The sequence below is a fragment of the Castor canadensis genome, chromosome 8 (assembly GCF_047511655.1).
Source record: "Castor canadensis chromosome 8, mCasCan1.hap1v2, whole genome shotgun sequence".
Lineage (NCBI taxonomy): Eukaryota > Metazoa > Chordata > Mammalia > Rodentia > Castoridae > Castor > Castor canadensis.
In genome coordinates, this window is record NC_133393.1 from 30412953 (window position 1) to 30426123 (window position 13171).

The 13171-nt window shown below is 36.7% G+C and overlaps 1 protein-coding gene across 6 annotated transcripts in view; it reads right to left on the bottom strand.

The window, feature by feature from the left end:
- Carmil1 (capping protein regulator and myosin 1 linker 1) overlaps nucleotides 1-13171 on the bottom strand; it is a 325017-nt gene that overhangs the window by 112292 nt on the left and 199554 nt on the right. For all 6 annotated transcript variants that reach the window (XM_074082734.1, XM_074082733.1, XM_074082735.1 and 3 more), the window contains exons 18-22: nucleotides 9964-10045; nucleotides 9089-9188; nucleotides 8930-8984; nucleotides 4818-4990; nucleotides 2800-2868 (exon numbers count right to left, since the gene is read on the bottom strand). In XM_074082734.1, the coding sequence (XP_073938835.1) occupies nucleotides 2800-2868; nucleotides 4818-4990; nucleotides 8930-8984; nucleotides 9089-9188; nucleotides 9964-10045 (479 nt within the window). The remainder of the gene's footprint in view (nucleotides 1-2799; nucleotides 2869-4817; nucleotides 4991-8929; nucleotides 8985-9088; nucleotides 9189-9963; nucleotides 10046-13171) is intronic.

Genomic DNA, 13171 nt, shown 5'->3' on the forward strand with positions numbered 1-13171 from the left:
AACTCCCTGCTATAAACCATCATGTACCTAGATGATCACTAACACCTGTTTCCCTACCACAAACTCTAGCATTGCAAATGTATTCTTACTCCTATCCAAAATGTATCTGTCCATTTCTACAGCTCAGGAAGGAGGAGCTTCTGGGCCACTTTACCAAAAATATATGCTAACTGGGGCATTGTGCTCATGTATTAGAACTGCATAGTTCACTGCCTTGTTTCAGTCTCTAAATAATTAGCAGCCCCCAGCATGTGCTTCTCATGGATAGTCAAACAACTGCTGCTGGTGAGTGAAATAACAACTAGTTCCTAAAATAGGGTGCTAACAATAAAGAAATAATCAAGATAATAATTACCTTAATAACAACAGTAATTTAGATGAGTCATGGAAAAACTATTTATCCAGTCCAACTTGTAGGATGACTTAAAGTCACATTAAGACTGTTATTTCCATAACTTTAATCTTTGTTGTTGCTTTGTTTTAGCAAAGTTGTTTATTTCTCTCAAAAAGAGCCAGCCAACTGGAACTAAGAAGAAATATGTCTTTTTTTATAGCCCTGAGGATTTTCCTTTCCTTCATCCAGTTTTTATCATGTCACAGACCAGCATAGTTTATTTAAACCAAATGTGATTTTGAAGAGTTGGTATCTTAGAGCACAGTGTACACAATAGACTGTGATCCAGCGAGCCTTATGGTCCATCTGGAAATGATGGGTACAGAGTGGGCATGCTCCAGCTTCTCATAAACACCAGTCTGGGCTAGCCATCCTTGACAAGATAGGGTAGCAGCTGTGATATTACCACGCAACTGCAGCTGTATGTACATAAAAGCTCCCACTCAGGGGTCCTGTGGTGCAAGAGGAATCATGAGAGGTGGCTCTGATAAGAGGTGTCCATGCTGACTTGATGGTGAAAGATGCCTTACCCATTTTTCATGATGGTCCAAGGTAAGCCTAAGGAAACAAGGGACTGAGCCTCTATGATTTTGTGATGGCAGCAATTCTGACCTCCTGGCTCAAACAGAATCATAGGATTTAGGATCAGAAAGCACTTAAAGGACATCTACTGTAATGTCTCCTTTATGAAAAAAAGAATGAGATGTAAAATACTGGATCAAGACCACAGGCTTCTTAAAGACTGAGCTGGAGTCAGAATGGAGGTCTCCTAACTGTGTCTACAACACTACGCTGGGCCTAAGAGCTGCTTCCAGGAGACCTCACAAACAGATAAAAATCTAGGGAAACACACCAGAGAGCACTTCTTCCCCTTTTCCAGGGAAAGGTCTTCTATCCTAGTGGTTCTTGATTTACCTCCCACATCTTACAGCCTCTCCTTTTCAGTGATCATCTTTGACCATTTCCACCTTTATAATGTGTGAGAGTTGATGATCTCCAGAAAACAGTTCTTGTCAGACCTAAGAGAGCCAGGAAATGAGGAAAGGAAGAGCTCCTGCCTGCCCATTTCAGATAAGTACTGACACAAGGACGTAATAAGATCCTGCAAGAGATTCCTTTTCATTCTATTCACATCCCAGGCTTTACAATAAATACAGATTTCTGTAGCATTATCTTTAACAGTCTCTAAGACTGCAACAGTGGTGGTACACACCTGTAATCCCAGAACTCAGGAGGCTGAGGCAGGAGGATTATGAGAGAAGGCAGCCTGGACTACATGGTTAGGCCTTGACTCAAAGTGAAACAAAATTCAAAAAGACTGCAACAGTTCATCCAAGATGCTTTGGACAGAACACTTGCCTAGTAACGCACCTCCACTAATAAGCTGATGCCCGCTCCTGCCTCAGTTCTCCAAGACTAATAAACTTTGTATCCAAGTAGGTTCGGTGAACTTCTTTCTTTTTGCCTTTAAAAACTTCCTCTTGCTTTAACTTCTTTGCATATACTCAAGAGTTTATGGTGGTACCTGTGTTGCTATTGGAATGTTTTGTTATTTCCAGATAAATATAATTCATTAGAAAATCTTGATTTTTTTTAGATTGATATATCCAATATGAAGATTGAAAAGTCCAGCAAGAATCATACTTCTGGTAGTATTTTCAGCCATGTCAAGTAATACTGTTTTCTAATTATTTTCTTAGAACAGTACATTTGGTAACAAGCAGTAATTGCAGATTTTAATTACTGAGGTGATTTTTAAAGTCTTTTGTGCCAGGCACAGTGGTTTACATCTGTAATCCCAGCTATCTGGGAGGCAGAGGTAGGAGGATCAAAATCCAAGGCCAGCCTAGAAGAAAGTGTGAGACCCTATCTGAAAAATAACTAAAAGCAAAAAGGGATGGGGGATAGCTTAAGTGGTAGGGGGTTTGTTTAGTAAGCAAGAGGATCTGAGTTTAAAAATGAAACAAATTAGCCTTGGGCCGACCCTTGATCAATTTCACCTTTATTTTCTGGATGTTAGCTTTCTCTCAAGAGCACACATACTACTGTGTCTTTGGCACAAAGGACAAAAGAGCTAGACTGAGTAAAAATAGGTTGTGAAACCACAAAAAAAGGGAAGAATCAAGGCAGTCATCATGTGGCCCCTTCCCTATGATCTCATTTAATCCTCATGACAATGTGATGTCTTTGGCAGATCAGGCATCTCTGCCCTCATTTTGATCATGAGAAAACTCCTGCCAAGAGAAAGTCAATCTCTTTCCAAGCCCTGTGGTTGGTTAGCAGTAGACTAAATTTGGACCCAGATCTACCCCAATCTAATATTACTTGTATAACTTCACAGGCTCTAATGACACTGTTGATTCTTTTCTATTATTTTTCAGAAAGGAATCTTAATTAAAACTTACTTTTCCATAGCAACAGCTATATCTTGAAAACCTTGTGCAGTGATGTTGTTCTTGTCCCATATTACAGTCCTGTTTAAAAACCAAACTATGTAAGTAAGTGATTGGGCGCTTTGGGCGGGCGAAAATGAATTCCCCCATTCAATGGGAATTCTCCCATTGAATATCAATCTCTTATAAGCAAACAAAACATTTCAGGACTAAGGCATTGCGTGAACAGGAATAACGCTCACCTTCATTTCAAACAAAGTAAGGATGAAGATTTGCCCCAACATTTCTGAGGGGAGGGATGGGGGCTGAACCCGAGTCTCATGCATACTAAGCATGTGCTCTATCATGAAGTTACACTATAAACTAAACATTAATTTTCTCAACATATTTACCACTTAAGTAATGTGAAAAAAAACCTCTACCTAAATGCATATACATTAACTTACCAATGGAGAATCTAACATTTTACCAGGCAGAAGACTCCTAAGACCTGACTCCTCTCAGACCTTTTCAACAACATCCTCATATGCACATTGGACGTGGGAGCTATTTATAAAAGATGCCAAATAGCACCATGCATGACATAAACGATTCCACGCACTGAGACTCTCCATCCTAAAACATCTTGTCATATTTTCTTATGTTTTCATTGTTTCCCTGCCCTGGTGTGATCACCAATCCTGGAAACTTCACTCAGTCTGTTGGCAAAGCCTCTGTTACTATAAATAGGAAGTGGTTAAACACCACTTGTTAAACACAAAACCTATTTAGGAAGAAAAGTATTTCTTTACCTTCAGAATGTGTATACTTCAGAGGTATTTTAGGATTTGTTGGTTCACTCTGACATAAGAAATGGTCCCATGACTTTTGTCCTCCCTGTCTTAATCTTAACATACTTCTTTACATACACAGTGACTTTCAAAGACACTGCTGTTGTTCTTGGTTTTTGGCTTCAGATTAGACAGAAGATTCAGATTCTGTCTTATACCAGAGAAAGGAAAACATCAACAAAAAGCCCTAGAGAAGCAATGGGCATTAACTCTTTAGACTAGGTGACAAACCCCAATGTCTCTGAATAATGGATAGCAACAGGGTGAAGGCACAGCTAATCCTTAAGAAAATCCAAGGGGTTGGGCATAGTGGTGAACTCCTATAATCCCAGCCATTTGGGAGATGGAGATTGGAAGGTTCAGGCTAGCCACAGCAAAAAGTCAAGGAGAACCCCATCTCAATTGATAAGCTTGGCACGGTAGCATGTACCTATAACGCTAGCTACATACGAGGCATAGGGAGGACTGCGGTGGCCCTAGCAAAAAATTTGAGTTCATATCTGGAAAATAGCTAAAGAAAAAAGTACCGGGGCATAGCTCAAGCGGTAGAGAGACTGCTTAGTAAATCTGAGTCCCTGAGTTCAAACTCCCGTCCCACCAGAAAAATAAATAAATAAAAGGAGAGAGAAGCCATACTTGGAAATCATCACAGACAAAAACTTCTAAGCAGAACAGTCAATCCTCCTCTACCCCTTGTATTTTAAGTTTTCATATTGTTAAGGACACTGGACTCACAACCAAGGATGGCAATTCAGTGACAAGGCCATTTTGGTGAATGATGTACCACAAATTATATTACCTAGTCATGTCATAATCTAGGTGAAATCACCTGCCAATGTAGCTATCAGAGTGCGTCCCATCATTAAGTGACACAGACAGTATGGGAAACGCCTCAGATTGCTACCTAACACTGCTGGCTGTCCTCACTTAGCGCTGCCTGCAACACCGTCCTTGCCTCTCAGTGCCATCACCCACACACTGGCCAGCTGTCAAGACTGTGAGAAGAACCACAGCGGCTCTTGGAGAGCTGTACAACAGCTTGAGGACTCACTATTTATAAATTCGAGAACACTCTCTCCATACTCTCTTGAAATGGTTGTCTCTTTTACCCAGCTGGCATCATGGGAAGCCTAGACTCCCTGGCACAGTGGATCCATAAGGAGTTTCCACTGCTAGGGGCCCAGGCCAGGACTTGCTTACCTGAGCTTGGTGTTGATCTGCAGAGCCTTGGCCAGCATCTTCGCTCCCATGTCTCCCATTCCGTTCCCACTGATGTCGACTTTAGTCAGGGAGGTGTTGCTTCCCAGGGCATTGATGATGATGGTGACCTCAGCCTTGAGTTTCGAGTCAGCCAGGGACAAGGATTGCAGGGGCTATGGAGCAAACACCAGGCCACACTCAACAGGCTCATCAAAGCAGCAGTCATTTTCTAGACCCATCTTCTGGAGAATAACAGGATGTGCCTGCTGCAGTGTCTGATTTTGGAACCATTCCCTAAAAACATTGGTATCTGGAACCTGAAGGTTCTGGCATAAAATAGATCTTTGGAAGGAAACTTGAAGAATGTATATTTTGCTGCTGAATACCTGCCTCTTCTAAGGGAGGCCATGGACCAGCTCTAAGTCAAGGATAGGATGAAATAAGTAAAAACACAACACAAAAATTTCTCAAGTTCAATATGGTTGCATTGTTCCTTTTTTACCCATTTTAGTTCTATACAAGATGAAATGAAATATTAAAATACTAATAAAGGACAAATGCAAAACAAAACCAGCCAAGATTAATAGTGTTCAGTAAAACAACATTTACTGAACATTACTGTTTTTAACTACTGCTTAAGCATTTTATGTGTATTAATTCAGTAGCTCCTCTCAGTTACTCAGTACTTAGGTGCTATCTTTAGCCCTATTCCCCAACTAAGAAAGTTTAAGTGATTCAATTAAAGCCCCAATTCGCCTATTCTGGAACTTTTTGATCAACACTCCTTAACTTTATCTTTTAAGTGTCATACAGAAGATACAAATATAATTAAGGAAAAAAGTCAAATTTAATTTATCATAAACCATATGGTGACTGCAAACCTGTACACGCACTGTCCGTTTAAGCCAAAGACTGAATGCTACTTAGGCTGGGGGGTAGGTTTTATTTGACCTATGGAGTATCCAACAAAAAACAATCAATAGGGCTTTGAACTCATACCCAGCTCACTTGTTCTGTGGCCTTTTTACTCCTGTGGGCATTTGAGTTTGCAATGTTTGACATAAGCCACAACTTAAGGGAGTAGGTGAATTCTGAGCCTTGAACCAATATGGCACTAAAAGCAGAATTCAGACGTGGGGACTTGGACATCTTCCAGGTTGTGTGGCATGGTCTACACTGCCCTTATTTTATAAGTAGCTCTGGCACTACAGGGAGGTAAATGGTAGAAATAAATTCTATGGTTACTATGACCAAATCCCATGGTGTCCTGTGAGGTGGGCTCTCAAGATGGGTAGTCTTTGCAACAACCCTCACACACAGCCTAAAGTCTATCTGTGTCTACTCAAGCACTCCACACTGATTTCCAAGGCACCACGTGAGAAAGGAGCATCTAGCAAAGGAGTATAGGAGTCAGGATGAGGGTGCCAATGGTGTCAAGACTCAGACATCAAGTGACTGTAGTTATTGTCCTTATCATACAAATTATTTTCTGTTTTCTAAACTTAATTCATGTATGCTGAAGCAAAAGAGCAATAGTGTATTAATGAGAAGCAAATTTTAAAAAGTTAAATGGACTGGTAAGTACTAAAGCAAGTAAAAGCTCAGCCAAAAAGCCTGCTATGTTTAGAGTCCGGTAGGTTCCAATTTTCTTAACTTCTTATTCAGGTAAACATAAAAACAACAACTAAAAATGCTTTGGACTTAGGCAACTTAATGTTTTAAACAGAATCAAATGAATATTGCCTTAATCAAAAGCTATAATTACATACATCATCATTTCAGTAATCTCTATTCAGCTACTAAGAACATGATATATTATAGCTTCTTCCCAATACTGGAAAACTGCCAACTCTCCAAGGTAGTGAGCACTGATTCCAGCACTATATTCAAATTCTAGTACACCCCAGTTAACACTGAAAAATAATAGGCAGAGCCATTAATGTGAACAGAAGAGCCTGAACTGCATGCATATTTATAAGGTCATCCCATCTGGATTAACTGTACTTCCACATAACATTACTATCTGAATTCTTACTATTTCTTTTCACAGCTGAATATGCTAAATCTGAGATTCTGTCTCCTGGAGACCAGTACTCCCCAGAGAAAGACTTTTCTTCTGTGATCACAACATGGTTTGTATGTAATACTTCAGAACAAGATTCTCTGCCATCTTGACCCCTCACTGTTATCATCCCGGGAATCTGGGTGCAGCAGCCTGAAAATCACTGTCTATACCTGAAAGTGACAATGGAGCCCACAGGCATCCAAGTTTTCCAACTGAATATAATGTTCAATTCTGAGTGAATACGGTATTCAATGGGCTGTTAAAGAACAAGCTCTATTAACCTGAAGTCAGAATGTCAAAAGCAGAGATCACTTCTATATATGTCTAACTCATAAGTGAATGAATGAATAAAAACAGTTCATTTTACCAGTTACCTGTGAAATTTTTGAAATCACAAGAATCAACTCTTAATCATTTTAAATTGTTTTGCACAAAAGTGTGTGGTGGGGAGATTCAATATAATTGTTTTTTGAAAAAAGCCACCTACTTTTCAGTGACATGAAAGTAAAAAGCTATTAATTATACATTCATTATTGGCAACCCACTAATCAAACTTACAATTTGACAGAATTTACATTTATACAGCAAAGTTTATCACCTGTAAAGTTTATGTGAGTTTTAATTATTAAGATTATCTTTAAGTGAGATATTTCTAAAATTAGAGAAACAGCTTGAAGATAGTTAAATAAGAAAAATACAAAATATATACACTTCATAAATATAAAATTTCTTAAAATATGTGCAACAAAACAAGTATTTTTGGAATGAATATTAAATATGATTCCACATTAGCTTCCCTGATCTCTCAAAATTGGGCCAATACTGGGAAATCTAAAGCAAATAAAGCACAGTAGAACAAAGTTAAATACATAAAGCAATTCTGAAATGTGTAAATTACATTCTAATTTTATATCCAATTTTAAAACAAAATATGGGGTTTGCCCATGTTGAACTTACTAAATAATACTTTAATTTTTTAGCCACAGATTAGAAGTTAGAGCCAAATAATGAAAAGGCAAGAGAACAGAATTTTTTTCCTGCCCACCAGTTAAGAAGGTTTAGCCAAGGACAAGCAAGAAAAAGTTTTGGTCTCTGTCCCTCTGAGTCCTATAGCTTTCTCAGAAAAGTCAACTTAAAGCTATAATAGAATTTGCTACTATTTCCTGGTAAGAATTCAAGAGGGAAAAAGATACTTTTTCAAAATATGACACACAACACCTGATTAATGGAAGAAATCATCCAATGACCTATAAGAGTAGCTGAAACAAAACATGAATAATTTTGACTCTTCACTGTAAGAGTACAAATTGATTTGGATTTTAGGAACTATAAAAGCTGAGTTTGGTGACCAAATAGAACTTTGAGAGGAAAGGAACAAATCTTACATAGTATCAATACAATATAAGCTATGACACAAAGCTCTAAATGAAATGAATCCTCAGTAGAGTACTTCTTAATTGTCAAAATACATTTGCTTTTTTTTTCTCTATGCATTTTAAAGGGAAGTAAAATAGTATCTTGTTTGAAATTATTAAATTTCTTTACCCTGAACTAAGTCTTGGTCAGAAGCAATTAAGGAAATAACAATATAGTGAGGATTCATTTCTAGAGATCAAGAAGCAATTTAAGATGGGAGTCAGGACATTCTGCATAGATACCAGGTGAAGCCCAAATCTGCAATATATTTCTCAGTATTATCTAAGATCAACAATTCAACTAGATTATCTGCTGTACTATATTAGTTGAAGTTAGGAAACAGTAAGGTTAATTAAAAGGTAAGTTCATTTGTACTTTAAAAAAAAAATCTATTTGTTGCAACCTTCCTTTAATTGGTGATGAGTTGAATAAAGTGAAGAATAAAATTTTAAACAAATTCTACAATTCTGCTAAAGCATATTTATTCCATTTTTTAAAAATAATAGTAATAGAAAAATATACAGATAAATAAAATTACTGAAAGCATTTCAGTAATTAATCCAGTAGAAATAATCAGTAAAAATGACAACAAATATACATTTTAGTCAAAAGTGTTTAAAATAATACTCACTGAATCTTCATCTTGAATCATCTGTACTAAGTTGTCCAATACAGGTGTCAGATTTCTAAAGAGATTTTAAAGATGTGGACAGTGGAATCAAATCAAAAGCTTTCAGGAGGCTGGTTACTTTCATCATCATTGTCATATAAAAAAATTCAAAACTCTTACTTGGATTTCATATTATTAAAATTTCTGCCTAACGCCAGGTGTTGTATTGATCTGTTTTTACTGAGCCACACTATTAAGGTCGATAGGTCAGATTCTAAACCTGGAAAGAATGAGAGTAAGGAGAGAATCAAACGTGCATAAATGACTTCTCAGCTGAACACAAGGAAGGTAAAGTGACACACAGTTGGATAACTTCCTGTACTGAGCTCAGAGCCCTGGGATTCTAATCTTTTCTTGTCAAAGGAACGCGTTGCCCTGTTTTCAAGTCCTATTAGTTCACAGGGATAAACTCATTCTCTAGAAAGATTTGCCTAAACCTCTTAGACAACCCAGAGCTAAACAAAGTCAGCAGGATTGGGGAATAGACAATGGCAGAAAGTTTCATCTCTCCCCATCTCTATGTGAAAGAAGATACCAACATACTGATCAGTGGTAGTTAACTGGAGTTAAAGTTGTCTATATAAACTTAACAAGTTAATAACAAGTCACTACAATCAGCAGTTATGAAGGTAATTAAATAAGCTTCTGAACAAGCATGATTTTATAACGACCAAGAATGTAAAAAAGAGTTGGGCTCAGGTCTTTACCAAAGTACTGACATTATTATCATTATTATTGTTGTTGTTATTATTATTATTATTATTGAATTGTTTTACTACAGAGAATTTTCTTATTTGGCCAATGGAGACCAACTTAATAAGACTTTGGCACAGATTTATTCCACAAATAAACTCCACTGTTAAATTTAAAAGCTCTGTGAGTCAACAAATGAAGTAATATTTTTATTGAGGTGCTGCTTAGATTAGGCTAGAGTATTTTCCCTTGCTTAACTTGCTTCAAATAGTATTCGACTTCTTTTCTGACTCCTGACTCACCATTGTCGGAGATGTCTAAGCTGGTGATGTTGTGAATTTCAGCAATGCAGCCTTCTAAGACTTGAGCTCCTCCTGACCTCAGCTAAAGAAACAAACCAAACACAAAGTCAAGTCTTGACCCTCCTGGATATAAAACTAAAACATTCAAAATAAGAGAGATACTCTTGAAATAAGCCAAAGAAAAAGCGAAAATTTATCAACTCCAAGAAAGCTATTATTAATGGTTAAAAAAAAAAGTTATTATCAATGATAACAAAATGCTATTGTTTCCTATACCACATGATCACTTCTGACTTCTGGAACTCTAACAAATCTGTTTTAAAAATGAGAACATTCCTATTTCATTTGATTACTTCTGCTTTTAAGGTATAAATTCTCCCCCTAAGGAGCAGCAAAACAACCAAAGGAGACAAAACCCAACAGTTTTCAACTTTTCCTCTGAAACCAAAGCAGGTATTTTTGTTTTCCATTCTGCAATTTGTTGAGCTCTTACTCTGTGTAAGGCATTGTGCAGGACACAGTTTTCTACATTGTCACAATTTTGCTCAGTAAACTCATTATCTAATGAGGAAAGAAACTATCATTTCACTGAGAATCTACTATGTGCCAAGGAACACTGCAGATCCTTTATTCAGGTAGTAAAATTAAAATTCACATAAAGTCCAATATCAAATTTATAATATAAGATGTTATTCTCTACTTGTTCAAGATTTACTGTGTGAATCTAAAGGATGTTCTTTTCACTATTTCAGATGCAATATTTTTATGGCACCTTAAGCCAAAATCTTCCAACTTCTCTGCCCTCTTGTCCATTAAGCAGACTTTTGCATGAGATTCAGGAGTACTTGAGTTGGTGAATTAAAATTCAGCCTTTCCCACTTTTTAAAGTGATAGCAGATTGCTTTGAGGTGCCTTAAGTGAGCTCTGAGAGGAGTGTCACACACAGACCTCTCAAAGAGACTCATATACTTACCTCAGGGAAACCAAGACCAATTCCACAACTGGAAGGCTCCTAACCCAAGTGTGTGAGCTACTGACAGAAGTGCCAGGCTCATTTTGCTACATAGTCGTCCTTCAATATCCACAGGGGATTGGTTCCAGCACCCTTGGCAGATACCAAACTCTGAGGATGCTCAAATCCTATATATATATATATATATATATATATATATATAAAATGGTACAGTGTAAACAGGGTCACTGTATTGCTTAGGGAATAATGACAAGAAAGAATGTACATATTCAATGCAGATGCAATTTTTTCCCAAATTTTTCAATCCACTTCGCTGAACCCTCAGGTGCACATCCCAAAGACACAGAGGGTCCAGTGTACTTTGCTATTTTGGGGGAAATGTCCAACTTAATCCAACACCCTCATCAAGCCTGTCTTGTCATGCCACCTCTAGCCCTTTCCAAGCTCCCTGCTACTCTAGGTACAATCTACAAAGCTTGTTACTGGTCAGAGCTGACAAAGTACTGAAATTAAAAATAAATATTTCAGAAAATTTTCAGGTTTGCTTCATCTAATAGTAAAAATTGAAGGCTTGTACATGTTTTTCTAAATTTTTCAGGTAATTTAAACTTAATATATTCCATAGAAATATTGGTTTATGACAAATTAGAAATTTAAGTAAACAAAGAAGAAAAAATACCTAGTTTCTTCACACAAAACAGTCCTGAAGAGCATATGTCACATCACACTTGTTAATAACTTGAAGTACACATGTAAATAGACTAGGTCAAAATTAAAGCATGCACTCATTTAATTTGACTTTCAGAACATAAAAAGGGATGATTTTAAGAAGACACATATAAGTTTGTAAGTTTTTATAATTTCATGTTTGCTGACAGTGAGAAAATTTCTGTAAGAAAATCTCGATATCCTACCACTGTAAAGTAAAAATATTCCACTTATGGAAATGGAAAACAAATGATAGTTAAGTTTTCAACTCTTTATTTTATAGTCTTTATTAATGATATTTGTTGCATATACAAATAAAACTTACATATTTTCCAAAACCTAAAAATAATCAAATATATATCACTATATCCAAATTTACTGATCCATAAAGTACTTACACAATGGCCAAGCTAAGGAAAGCCCAAGGAGAAAAAAACAAAAAACATTATCACCAGCAGATAGAACAAGAATAAAGAAGCTGAAATCTCTATCCAAAGAAATACTTCTAACTAAAATGTGCTCCCAAAACAAAAGTAAAAAGTTTAAAATAACTGATACTCAGTTCCTAAGAATGTTCAATTAAATTTATAGGTATTAGGTGCCTAAAATTCCCCCAAAGCTAAAGCTTTTCCAAAACAGTAAGAGCTTTTCCACTACTGTAAATGAAAATCCTTTTAAATGAATTTGCATAATTAGAGCCATGTCTGCATGTGTGCTTGTAAAACTGGTTTTTAAATTACCCTCATTTGGATCCCACACACTAGCATTATTTAAAAGAAATCAAGATCAAAGAGAAGGGAATATGACTGAATCACTGCACACTTTTCAAAATGTCAAAAAATGCAATCATGCTTCTTTCCAGACAGCAGTGTCCTCTCACTCACAGAAGGTGAGACGTTTTACACGCTACTCATACTTTTGAGTACAAAGTCATATCTAAGGCTAGAAAATCCATAATGGGAACAAGAGAAGAAAACAAAAATCTAAAGAGAGCCTATAGTAAGTCACTTTCTTTCCTCTAGGTCATCTGCCATTAAAAAAGATGTACCAAAAGATTTTTAAATGAAATACAAAATAACCTCCAAATTACCATCTTTTCTCCTCTACAGATTTTAATAAATTAGTTTTTATCCTGGGCATTTTCATACAGCAAACTCAATAGTACAAGTTTCTCTAAGGACACAAAAAAACAATTAGACAGCTTTAGTTCAAAAAGTCCAACTGCTGTCAGGGTTCAATGGCAAGTGACAATTTTTTTAAAGAGGTATATATGCACAGTCATTTCCAAGGTGCAAAGAGTTGCAGGTATTACACGGTTTCATACATACATAGCCTGTCACATAAAAAATTTGCAGTTTTGCCTCCCATACCTGGCCTGATAAAGGGTACAATAACGATGCTTTTCCTCCAGGTTGGTTGAATGAGTATCAAACTGCATGAACTACCTTGAACACTTCTAGTCGCTTATGGAAATGTCCTACTCATGACAAAATTTAATATCTGGTGTTCTTTTATCTACTCATTAGA